A 13,090-nucleotide genomic window follows, 5' to 3' on the forward strand; every position below is an offset into this window, starting at 1 on the left:
ACTTCCACAGGAATGTCTGAAGGAGGGATTGAACGTCTGAAGGAGGGATGGAACGTCTGAAGGAGGGATGGAACGTCTGAAGGAGGGATGGAATGTCTGAAGGAGGGATTGAACGTCTGAAGGAGGGATGGAACGTCTGAAGGAGGGATGGAACGTCTGAAGGAGGGATGGAACTTCTGAAGGAGGGATGGAATGTCTGAAGGAGGGATGGAACTTCTGAAGGAGGGATGGAACGTCTGAAGGAGGGATGGAACTTCTGAAGGAGGGATGGAATGTCTGAAGGAGGGATGGAACTTCTGAAGGAGGGATGGAATGTCTGAAGGAGGGATTGAACGTCTGAAGGAGGGATGGTATGTCTGAAGGAGGGATGGAACGTCTGAAGGAGGGATGGAATGTCTGAAGGAGGGATGGAACGTCTGAAGGAGGGATGGAACTTCTGAAGGAGGGATGGAATGTCTGAAGGAGGGATGGAACTTCTGAAGGAGGGATGGAATGTCTGAAGGAGGGATTGAACGTCTGAAAGAGGGATTGAACGTCTGAAGGAGGGATGGAACGTCTGAAGGAGGGATGGAATGTCTGAAGGAGGGATGGAATGTCTGAAGGAGGGATTGAACGTCTGAAGGAGGGATTGAACGTCTGAAGGAGGGATGGAACGTCTGAAGGAGGGATGGAACGTCTGAAGGAGGGATGGAACGTCTGAAGGAGGGATGGAACGTTTGAAGGAGGGATGGAACGTCTGAAGGAGGGATGGAACATTTGAAGGAGGGATGGAACGTCTGAAGGAGGTGTCAGGACCCGGTTACGAACCCGGGTCTCCGGAGTGAGAGTCACTTAACCAACTGAGCCACGAATAGTCAGCAGAACCCAGAAGATGAGGCAGACACAGCAGTACTTGAGACGGTGTATTTAATAAAGTAAAAAGTGAAGTCCTTCAGGAAAACATGTAACTCCACAACCTCAAAAGGAATTCCACAAGAACAAGGTAATCCACAAGGTGGTAGGTAAAGCATAAAAAGCCTCAAAAGATACTCAAAAATAAATAAACAAGAACAAAAAACAGAATTCCACAAGAGCGTCCACCGGGATCAACAAGAGTACACAGAATACTAGGGCTGGGTGCTAACATACAAACACAGAGCAAAGAACTGAGGGAAACTAAGGGTTTAAATACAATCAGGGGAAACGAGGCACAGGTGCAAATAATAATGGGGATCAAGGGAAAGCAAAAGGTCAAAAAGCACAATGGGGGCATCTAGTGACCAAAAACCGGAACAACCCTTGCCAAATCCTGACAGGAGGGATTGAACGTCTGAAGGAGGGATGGAACATCTGAAGGAGGGATGGAACGAGGGACGTCTATCGTGCTCTTGTATTCTTAGCTTCACCATCATTTTGTAAAAGTGGTACATTTTATTCGTCTGGTATGATTATGGTTTTAAAAAGCAGTTTTTGTGATACTTTTCTCTTAGCTATGTATGTTTTGCATCCACACACAATACCCTGCAATAGGTACTGTTCATATAACACTGTTTTCCTGTTTAACGATTTTTTTGTGATAAAGAAAATAATTTAAAAGTTGTTGCTGATGAACATATAGGTACAAAGATACATATAGATACAAAATATATTGAAAGCATGTGCTTCCACACAGGTGTGGTTCCTGACTTAATTGAGCAGCAATTAACAGCCCGTCATGCTTACGGTCATGTATAAAAATGCTACCATGGCTATGCCCTCAAAGGATGACAATGCCCATCCACAGGACATGAGTGGTCACTGAATGGCTTGATGAGCATGAAAACAATATAAACCATACGCCATGGCTGTCTCAGTCACCAGACATCAACACATATGAACACTTCTGGGAGATTCTGGAGCAGCGCCTGAGACAGCGTTTTCCATCACCATCAACAAAACACCAAATGATGGAATTTCTCATAGAAGAATGGTGTCGTATCCCTCCAACAGAGTTCCAAACACTGGAACTCTGTTGGAATCCGTGCCAAGGTGCATGGACACTGTTCTGGGGCCTCGTGGTGGCCCAATGCCTTATTAGGACACTTTAAATGGGTGTTTCCTTCTTTTTTTTTTGCTGTTACCTGTATATTACATACACCTGCCGTTGATCCATGTTAATTAGAAGATACAGTATGTACCATGAAAAAGGTGCAGCTGAAAATAGAGTCTATTGTCAACTGTCTGTCAAACTGTCTTACATTGTAATACAATACATCCCTCCATACGTTTAAGTTACAGTAGCTAATGTTTTATAAAGATGATAGAACAGTTACAAAGAGACTAGTATTTAGCACTTTTTATTTCAAACTTTAAATAAACATATCACAAACATGTCACTATACTGTATTTCAAGCCATACAACAGTGTCCAAGACAATTATATAATCAATTTCCTGTAGAGTTGTACTTTAACTCAATGTGAAAAATACTTTTGGGATATGAAAAATCTAAGTGTACATTACAACCAAACCTTTCAGATAATTATTCAAATATTAAAAATGAAAAGAAACAAAAATCCTAATTAGATCATTATTTTATTAGTAAACAATTCTGCAAATAAACTGTGCAATGCATACTGCTGTGTCTATTTTACAGGTATTTCATTAGGCTTTAAATTGGGTTGCACCATATTCTCAAATGGAACTTTCTGAAATTTTACCTTTGAAGGGAGACTTTCCCTGATGCAAAGATGTTATGATTTATGACAGTGTTATTCAATTCCGGTCCTGGAATGCAAAACATTTCCGTTTTTTTGTTTCTACCGAGTAGTTAATTGCACTCACCTGGTGTCCCAAGTCTGAATTAGTCCCTGATTAGAAGGAGAGGATGAAAACCAGAAGCGTTTCAGCCCTCCAGGAACAGCCTTGATATGTGATGTTATGATCACAAAATCAATCTGAACATCATTCGTGACAGCAATCACTCGGGGGATCAATATGTGATTTGGCACAGATTTCATCCTAAACGTAATACTGAAAGGGAGTGCAGCTTTATTGATGAATGATGAGCAATACGTAAACAACACGATATTGCACTTTTCATGTTGTGTGTATCCCGAGAAGGAATGGAGAGCATAATGCTGTTTCCTCCTCTTTTTGGCCCTACCATGAGGGATGAAGTTTTACAAAAGGAGTGAGAGACAGGGAAAGTTCCAGAAAAAGCAGAGCATCAGTAGTCATCAGCTGTAAGAGAGAAACAGAAGATGGGATTACACACGGCTGAAACTGAACCAAGCCGATGAGGAAGAGGAGCATGCGATCCCACCCAATCATAGGAAGATCAGGAGGAGGAGCATGCAATCCCACCCAATCATAGGAAGATCAGGAGGAGGAGCATGCAATCCCACCCAATCATGGGAAGATCAGGAGGAGGAGCATGCAATCCCACCCAATCATAGGAAGATCAGGAGGAGGAGCATGCAATCCCATCCAATCATAGGAAGATCAGGAGGAGGAGCATGCAATCCCACCCAATCATAGGAAGATCAGGAGGAGGAGCATGCAATCCCACCCAATCATAGGAAGATCAGGAGGAGGAGCATGCAATCCCATCCAATCATAGGAAGATCAGGAGGAGGAGCATGCAATCCCACCCAATCGTAGGAAGATCAGGAGGAGGAGCATGCGATCCCACCCAATCATAGGAAGATCAGGAGGAGGAGCATGCAATCCCACCCAATCGTAGGAAGATCAGGAGGAGGAGCATGCGATCCCACCCAATCATAGGAAGATCAGGAGGAGGAGCAAGCAATCCCACCCAATCGTAGGAAGATCAGGAGGAGGAGCATGCGATCCCATCCAATCATAGGAAGATCAGGAGGAGGAGCATGCGATCCCACCCAATCATAGGAAGATCAGGAGGAGGAGCAAGCAATCCCACCCAATCATAGGAAGATCAGGAGGAGGAGCATGCAATCCCACCCAATCATAGGAAGATCAGGAGGAGGAGCATGCAATCCCATCCAATCTTAGGAAGATCAGGAGGAGGAGCATGCGATCCCATCCAATCATAGGAAGATCAGGAGGAGGAGCATGCAATCCCATCCAATCTTAGGAAGATCAGGAGGAGGAGCATGCGATCCCATCCAATCGTAGGAAGATCAGGAGGAGGAGCATGCGATCCCATCCAATCGTAGGAAGATCAGGAGGAGGAGCATGCGATCCCATCCAATCATAGGAAGATCAGGAGGAGGAGCATGCAATCCCATCCAATCTTAGGAAGATCAGGAGGAGGAGCATGCGATCCCATCCAATCGTAGGAAGATCAGGAGGAGGAGCATGCAATCCCACCCAATCGTAGGAAGATCAGGAAGAGGAGCATGCGATCCCATCCAATCATAGAAAGATCAGAAAACCAAATCAGGAAGTGGCATCATGTAGACATGTCGGTCAGATGGAAGAATGCTTACTTTCTATCGTTAGGATGCAGGTGCTGGCGGCGGTGCCTCTGCTGTTGACAGCCTTGCACATGTACTCTCCTTCGTCCTCTGGGAAGGTCTCTGGCAGGTAGAGGCAGAATGTCTCTCCTCTCTCTATGTACTGATAGTCTTCACAGTCCTGGAGCATCTCCCCCTCAAACCACCAGGTCACCTCCGGCTTGGGCTCCCCGGTGATCTTCACCGTGAACCGCACTGGCTCGGCATCCACCACCGATTGGTTCTTCAGGGGCTTCTTAAACCACGGAGCCCCTGACCTGGCGTGGTCCTCCTCATCCTCATAGGCTGCCGAGCTATTGATGATGCTTCCCTCTTCCTCCTCCTCATCTTCCCTTTTCTGACAAAGATATGACACATGATATCACATTTTTTATTTTTGGAAACCCTCCCTCCACTGAACTGTCATGCGTTTTTAGAATGTCATGCGAGTCAGGGACGTTTTCAACTGTTTAACAACGAGAAACCCGATGATTGAACCCGATGAAAGAGGGATTTACTTTTTGGAGAGCGGCGTCAATCTCTTGCTGTTCGAACTGCATCCTCTGAAGCTTCTGTTCGTCCACCCTCTTCTTCTCCTCCTCCTCTCTGGCTCTGGCCATTTGTTCAAACCGTGCGCGCATGTCAACCTTCTGTCTGAACGGAGCCTCCTCAGCCCCTTTCTCTCTGTCCTTTTTGCCTTCATCATCATCCTGAAAAAACAGCATAACATGATACAGACCGACGCATTTGGAGTTCCAACGCGATTCTGAAGGATCATGCTAAAATATATACCTCCTGGATCCTCTCTTCTTCCCTCTCTTTGATTTCCTCATCTACAGCCTTTCTCTTTGCTCTCACATCCTCAATCTTCTTCTGGACCTCCTCGTCTTTCAACTGCTTGATCTTCTCAAACTTGGACTTGAGGTTCTTGGCCTGGATCGAGCCGGTCCTCTTGAGTTTCTTCAGCTCCTCATACTCCTTACTTACTGTATCAGAGCTCTCATTCACCACATCCTTAGGAGATAAACACATATAGTGACAAGATTAGTTTTGAGGATACAGACAAAACAGAAGCATAGGCCTAATAATTTCAACACATAGGAAATTAGGCTGTATGCATCAAGTGTCTCAGAGTAAGAGTGCTGATCTAGGATCAGGTCAATGTTATCTTGTGATTATGGTTTAAAAGGCTAAACTGTTCCTAAATCAGCACTCCTACCCAGACATACTTTATAAATACAGTGGGGCAAAAAAATATTTAGTCAGCCGCCAATTGTGCAAGTTCTCCCACTTAAAAAGATGAGAGAGGCCTGTAATTTTCATCATAGGTACACTTCAACTATGACAGACAAAATGAGAGAAAAAAATCCAGTTAAATTACATTGTAGGATTTTTAATGAATTTATTTACAAATTATGGTGGAAAATAAATATTTGGTCAATAACAAAAGTTTATCTCAATAATTTGTTATATACCCTTTGTTGGCAATGACGAGGTCAAATGTTTTCTGTAAGTCTTCACAAGGTTTTCACACACTGTTGCTGGTATTTCGGCCCATTCCTCCATGCAGATCCCCTCTAGAGCAGTGATGTTTTGGGGCTGTTGCTGGGCAACACGGACTTTCAACTCCATCCAAAGATTATCTATGGGGTTGAGATCTGGAGACTGGCTAGGCGACTCCAGGACCTTGAAATGCTTCTTACGAAGCCACTCCTTCGTTGCCCGGGCGGTGTGTTTGGGATCATTGTCATGCTGAAAGACCCAGCCATGTTTCATCTTCAATGCCCTTGCTGATGGAAGGAGGTTTTCATTCAAAATCTCACGATACATGGCCCCATTCATTCTTTCCTTTACACGGATCAGTTGTCCTGGCCCCTTTGCAGGTCTACAATTTTGAATTTTGTTTCTGGTGTCCTTTGACAGCTCTTTGGTCTTGGCCACAGTGGAGTTTGGAGTGTGACTGCTTGAGGTCGTGGACAGGTGTCTTTTATACTGATAACAAGTTCAAACAGGTGCTATTAATACAGGTAACGAGTGGAGGACAGAGGTGCCTCTTAAAGAAGAAGTTACAGGTCTGTGAGAGCCAGAAATCTTGCTTGTTTGTAGGTGACCAAAAACTTACTTTCCACCATAATTTGCAAATAAATTCATTAAATGTGATTTTCTGATTTTTTTTTTGTACCTATGATGAAAATTACAAGCCTCTCTCATCTTTTTAAGTGGGAGAACTTGCACAATTGGTGGCTGACTAAATACTTTTTTTGCCCCACTGTATGGCCCCTAGTTCTCCTCATCTTGTTATCAATCTCTACAGTTGGTAGTTCCATGCCAATATCCATAAGACTTCCCACGTGGGTCTTTAACAGCATTGTGAGACTGATACCATGTTGATGACTGACCTCTCCCATCTCTTGTCTGAGCTGTTCAAACTCCTGTTTCTCCTGCTCCATTTTCTTCTTGCGCGCCGCCACTTTGCACCTCCTATCGGCTTCCTCCTTCTGCTTTAGCAGCTCTTCAAAGTTCATCTCCAGTTTTCCAGGGTGCAATGCTTCCTGGGAGTCGCTCTTGACCATTCCGTCCTCGTCCTCATCTAGCACCTACCGGCACACAAACACAGAGCATGGTGTCATTGACAATCTCACAATAAACCAATTAGAACCCAAACAAAGTTTGTTTGTCACATGCGCCAAGTACAACAAACTTACAGTGAATTGCTTACTTACAAGCCCTTAACAAACAAAAATAAGAGTTAAGAAAATATTTACTAAATAAACTAAAGTAAAAATAATAAAAAATGTACACAATAAAATAACAATAACGAGGCTACATACAGGCGATATCAGTACCTGATCAATGTGAAGGGGTACAAGTTAGTCGAGGTAATTGAGGTAATATGTCCATGTGCTGTAGGTAGGGGTAAAGTGACTATGCATAGATAATAAACAGTGAGTAGCAGCAGTGTAAAAAAAGGGGGGGGATCAGCGCAAATAGTCCTGGTAGCCATTTGATTAACTTTTCAGCAGTGTTCTGGTTTGGGGGTAGAAGCTGTTTACAAGCCTTTCGGACCTAGACTTGTCGCTCCGGTACCGTTTGCCGTGCGGTAGCAGAGAGAACAGTCAATGACTAGGGTGGCTGGAGTCGTTGACCATTTTTAGTCCTCAATGCCATCGGATGAATCCCGGAACATATTCCAGTCTGTGCTAGCAAAACAGTCCTGTAGCTTAGCATTTGCGTCATCTGACAACTTCCATATTGAGCGAGTCACTGGTACTTCCTGCTTTAGTTTTTGATTGTAAGCAGGAATCAGAGGATAGAATTATGGTCAGATTTTCCAAACGGAGGATGATGGAGAGCTTTGTATGCGTCTCTGTGTGTGGAGTAAAGGTGGTCTAGAGTTTTTTTCCCCTCTGGTTGTTTATGTGACATTCTGGTAGAAACGAGGTAAAACTGGTTTAAGTTTTTCTGTATTAACCTCTTACATCTATGGGGGCGCTATTTCATTATTGGATAAAAAAACGTGCCCGTTTTAAGCGCAATATTTTGTCACAAAAATATTCTCGACTATGCATATAATTGACAGCTTTGGAAAGAGAACACTCTGACGTTTCCAAAACTGCAAAGATATTGTCTGTGAGTGCCCCAGAACTGATGCTACAGGCGAAACCAAGATGAAACTTCAAACAGGAAATGAGCAGGATTTTTGAGGCTCTGTTTTTCATTGTCTCCTTATATGCCTGTGAATGCGCAAGGAATGAGCCTGCGCGATCTATCGTTTCCCCAAGGTGTCTGCAGCATTGTGACGTATTTGTAGGCATATCATTGGAAGATTGACCATAAGAGACTACATTTGCCAGGTGTCCGCCCGATGTCCTCCGTCGAAATTGGTGCGTCATCTTCAACTGCACGTCTTTTTCCAAGCGATTCAGAGGAGAAAGTAGACATCTACGAACGATATATCAATGAAGAGATATGTGAAAAACACCTTGAGGATTGATTCTAAACAGCGTTTGCCGTGTTTCAGTCGATATTATGGAGTTAATTTGGAAAACAGTTCGCCGTTTTGATGACTGAATTTTCGTTGTTTTTTTTGGTACCCAAACGTAATGTACAAAACGGAGCGATTTCTCCTACACAAAGAATCTTTAAGGAAAAACTGAACATTTGCTATGTAACTGAGAGTCTCCTCATTCAAAAAAACATCCGAAGTTCTTCAAAGGTAAATGATTTTATTTGAATCCTTTTCTGGTTTTTGTGCAAATGTTGCCCGCTAAATGCTACGCTAAATGCTACGCTAGCTATCAATACTCTTACACAAATGCTTGTTTTGCTATGGTTCAAAAGCATATTTTGAAAATTTGAGATGACAATTTGAGATGACAGTGAAAAGGCTAAGCTTGAGAGCTAGCACATTCATTTAATTTCATTTGCGATTTTCATAAATAGTTAACGTTACGTTATGCTAATGAGCTTGAGGCTATAACTGGATACAGGTTTTTTTCATAGCCAAACGTGAACAAAACGGAGTGATTTGTCCTACACAAATCATATTTTTTGAAAAACTGAAGATTTGCTATCTAACTGAGAGTCTCCTCATTGAAAACATCTGAATTTCTTCAAAGGTAAATGATTTTATTTGAATGATTTTCTTGTTTTTGTGAAAATGTTGCTGGCTGAATTCTAGGCTTATAGCTATGCTAGCTATCAATACTCTTACACAAATGCTTGTTTAGCTATGGTTAAAAAGCATATTTTGAAAATCTGAGATAACAGTGTTGTTAACAAAAGTCTAAGCTTGAGAGCAAATATATTTATTTCATTTCATTTGCGATTTCCATGAATAGTTAACGTTGTGTTATGCTAATGAGCTTGAGGCTATAAATAGGATCCCGGATCCGGGATTGCTCGACGCAAGAAGTTAAAGTCCCCAGCCACTGGGAGCTCCGCCTCTGGATGAGCATTTTCTTGTTTGATTATGATCTTATACAGCTCATTAGGTGTGGTGTTAGTGCCAGCATCAGTTTGTGATGGTAAATAGACAGCTACAAAAATATAGATGAAAACTCTCTTGGTAAATAGTGTGGTCTACAGCTTATCATGAGGTACTCTACCTCAGGCAAGCAAAACCTAGAGACATCATTAATATTAGATTTCTTGCACCAGCTGTTATTGACAAATAGACACACACCCCAGCCCTTGTCTTACCGAACATAGCTGTTCTGTCCTGTCGATGCTTAGAAACCCCAACCAACTGTATATTTTACATATTTCCGCCATGTCTCAGTGAAACATAAGATATTACAGTTTTTAATGTCCCGTTGGTAGGAAAGTCTCGAACGGAGATCATCCAGTTTATTGTCCAATGATTGCACTTTGGCCAATAGGACAGATGGTAGAGGTGGGTTACCCACTTGCCGATAAATTCTCACAAGGCACCCGGATCAGTGTCCCCTGTATCGGCGTCTCCTCTTCTTGTGAATGACGGGGATTTGGGCCTGTTCTGGAATCCTTTGAATCTGACTCATTAAATAAAACATCTTCATGCAGTTTGAGGTGAGTAATCACTGTTCTGATATCCAGAAGCTCTTTTTGGTCATAAGAGACGGTGGCAGAAACATTATGTACAAAATAATTTACAAACAACTAGAAAAAGCATCTATCCCCTCTAGCACCAACATAACAATCTTTAATCCCAAATCGATCATTGCATCATATCAGCTTCCAATAACAAATTAACACACCACCTAAACCCTCCCACAATGAAACACAAACAACGAAGTACCGGATGAAAAGCAAAGATAAAGCAACATAATCACATTGAACAGAAAAGCTACTGCAACCAAATTACATTGAATTTCTCATCAGATGATCCTGTAAAAAGCTTTTGAATGACATGAAGATCTTTAACTCATTCTATAATAATAAGGTAGATGTAACGGTCGTTGGTGGAAGAAGGTGAGGACCAAAGCGCAGCGTGGTAAGTGTTCATATCTTTTAACTAAGTAATAGAACACTGAACAAAACAATAAACGACCAACGATCAGTCCCGTAAGGTGAATGACAAAAAACACTAAACAGGAAAATAATCACCCACAACTCAAAAGTGAAACCAGGCTACCTAAATATGGTTATCAATCAGGGACAACAATAAACAGCTGCCTCTGATTGAGAACCATACCAGGCCAAACACAGAAATCCCAAAACATAGAAAAAGGAACATAGACAACCCACCCAACTCACGCCCTGACCATACTAAAAGAAATACATAATAAAAGAACTAAGGTCAGAATGTGACGGTAGAAGCCTTTCATTGTCCTTGTAGAATCAGGTAGAATCAGAGTCAGAATAAGCAGGACACACATGATAAAGAGCCATCCATTCACAACCTTGTATTTACAGTAAGAACTTACAGTATTAGCATTTCATGGCAATCACTATTATTTCTTCTTAGTCAGTGGACAAATACAATTGTCATTTGAAAGTGAAAATATCTTACTTCTCCATCTCGATATGAAGTCTTAGATTTTTCTAGATCCAGGGAGCTCTTTAAGGAGATCATTTTGAAGGTAGGAACAGCAATTGCAAGTGTACCATTTGAGTTTGAACAGTAACGTTACATCATCATGTATGATTAATCCATGTCCAATTAGAGTCCAATTATAGATTGAGTTCCTATACTAAATACAGCCTACCTCAAATGTTAATATTGCCGTTAGTTTTCGGGAGATTGAAGAAACATTGGTCACACTTTAAATCAAACATAACAGTAACACTTCAAGTGTTGTTCAATATATAGGTTGTGACAAGCAAGTCATAACTCTGTAACTCTAGAGTTTATTTTTAAAAAAGGTCAAGTTTTGTATTGACACTTTAAGATGCGCTTATGACACTGTTATATGTGCTTCGTGAAATAAACTTAATTCATATAAAAAATAAATAATAATGGGCTCCCGAGTGGGGCAGCGGTCTAAGGCACTACAGACCTTGGTTCGATCCCGGGCTGTATCACAAATGCCCGTGATCGTGAGTCCCATAGGACGGTGCACAATTGACCCAGCATCGTCCGGGTTAGGGAAGGGTTTGGCCGGGGTGGCTTTACTTGGCTCATCGCACCCTAGCGACTCCTTGTGGAGAACCGGGTGCCTGCAGGCTGACCTTGGTCATCAGGTGAACAGTGTTTCCTCCGACACATTTGTGTGGCTGGGTTCCGGGTTAAGAAGGGCAGGTGTTAAGAAGCACGGTTTGGCGGGTCATGTTTCGGAGGGGACGCATAACTCGACCTTCACCTTCCAAGCACGTTGGGGAGTGCTAACGATGAGACACGATTGGAATTGGGGATAGAAAGGGGGTAAAATGCCCCCCCCCCCCCCCCAAAAAAAAAATTATACACAAAAAAGAACAACTCTTCAAGTGTTTAACACTATAACTTCTTAACTTATGAAAGGATAATGAAGTATTCAAAAGCACTTCATAAAGCCTACATATAGACAGCATGAAACATTACTCACTATGGCTCTATTCATGATGAGTAATCAAAATAATTAAAATCTTTTCTCATGCTTCTTCTGAACTTAGCCTACTTCAGTCGACGTGTTAGCGCAGGGCTTCATTTGCTACATGCTGGTGCTGCCTGCAGAGGTATGTTCATAGAGATCCTATAATTCACAAATGTATTGTTTTATACTATAGTTATACCATATTTGATCCATTTCTAGAATTAACGTTTTCCTGACCAAGATGGTCAGATCTCTTGTAGGATCTCTATGGTTATGTTACCCAGTCCTACCATATTCTTGCGGGCTTCTGCAAAGAGCCTCTTCTCCTCCTCCAGCCTCCTCTTGGCCTCCTCCTCCGCTTTCTTCTCCTCCGCCTCTCTCCTCTGACGCTCCTTGTCCTCGAAGCTGACACACAGCTTCCCTGGCTTGCTGCCCTCCAGGTTCAGCATGGCCATCAACACCTCATCATCATCATCCACTATCTGGAGAAGGAGGACAATGACGAGAGAGCTCAAACTAGTGTCTGACATCTCGGGGCTCACAATATTAAACGTAAAAAATGAGCTGTAAAGACAGTGATTATATTGATGGTCCCAGATCTGTTTGTGCTGGACTTTTGGCATAGGAGCTGGCAAGACAGCCCAAACAGATATGGGGTAAGGCGAAGTGACCATCACACTCACTGACCATGCTTTTCCTGGCCTCGGCGAAAGCCTTCCTCTCCTCTTCCATTCGTCTCTTGTATTCAACCTCTGCTGCTTTGCGTTCATTCTCTACCCTCTGTTTCTCAAGCTCCTCGAAGCTCAACCTAAGTTTACCAGGCTGGATGATGTCTCTCTCGCCTTGAGCTCCTTGTGAGTCCTCCTCATCTTCTCCCTGCAAGTACATAGAGTTCCAAAGTCACACCAGGCCCAAGGCTAGGGAAATACAGTGGCTTGCGAAAGTATTCAACCCTTTGGCATTTTTCCTATTTTGTTGCCTTACAACCTGTAATTAAAATATATATATTTTTAGGTTTGTATCATTTGATTTACAGAACATTCCTACCACTTTGGAGATGCTAAATATTTTTTATTGTGAAACAAACAAGAAATAAGACAAAAAAAACAGAAAACTTTAGCGTGCATAACTATTCACCCACCCCAAAGTCAATACTTTGTAGAGCC

The 13,090-nt window shown here is 42.5% G+C and overlaps 1 protein-coding gene across 2 annotated transcripts in view; it reads right to left on the reverse strand.

Moving 5' to 3' along the window:
• Positions 1–2,345: 2,345 nt before the first annotated feature.
• LOC135525340 (nexilin-like) overlaps positions 2,346–13,090 on the reverse strand; it is a 35,974-nt gene continuing 25,229 nt past the window's right edge. Inside the window, exons 8-14 of one of the 2 annotated variants that reach the window (XM_064953043.1) lie at positions 12,612–12,800; positions 12,215–12,406; positions 6,831–7,028; positions 5,224–5,445; positions 4,950–5,141; positions 4,426–4,789; positions 2,346–3,199 (exon numbers count right to left, since the gene is read on the reverse strand). In XM_064953043.1, coding sequence (XP_064809115.1) covers positions 3,186–3,199; positions 4,426–4,789; positions 4,950–5,141; positions 5,224–5,445; positions 6,831–7,028; positions 12,215–12,406; positions 12,612–12,800 — 1,371 coding nt within the window. In that variant the 3' untranslated portion in view covers positions 2,346–3,185. Of the gene's footprint in view, positions 3,200–4,405; positions 4,790–4,949; positions 5,142–5,223; positions 5,446–6,830; positions 7,029–12,214; positions 12,407–12,611; positions 12,801–13,090 lie in introns of those variants that run through there. The other variant, XM_064953044.1, reaches the window with a different exon arrangement.

Source organism: Oncorhynchus masou, chromosome 31, assembly GCF_036934945.1.
Source record: "Oncorhynchus masou masou isolate Uvic2021 chromosome 31, UVic_Omas_1.1, whole genome shotgun sequence".
Lineage (NCBI taxonomy): Eukaryota > Metazoa > Chordata > Actinopteri > Salmoniformes > Salmonidae > Oncorhynchus > Oncorhynchus masou.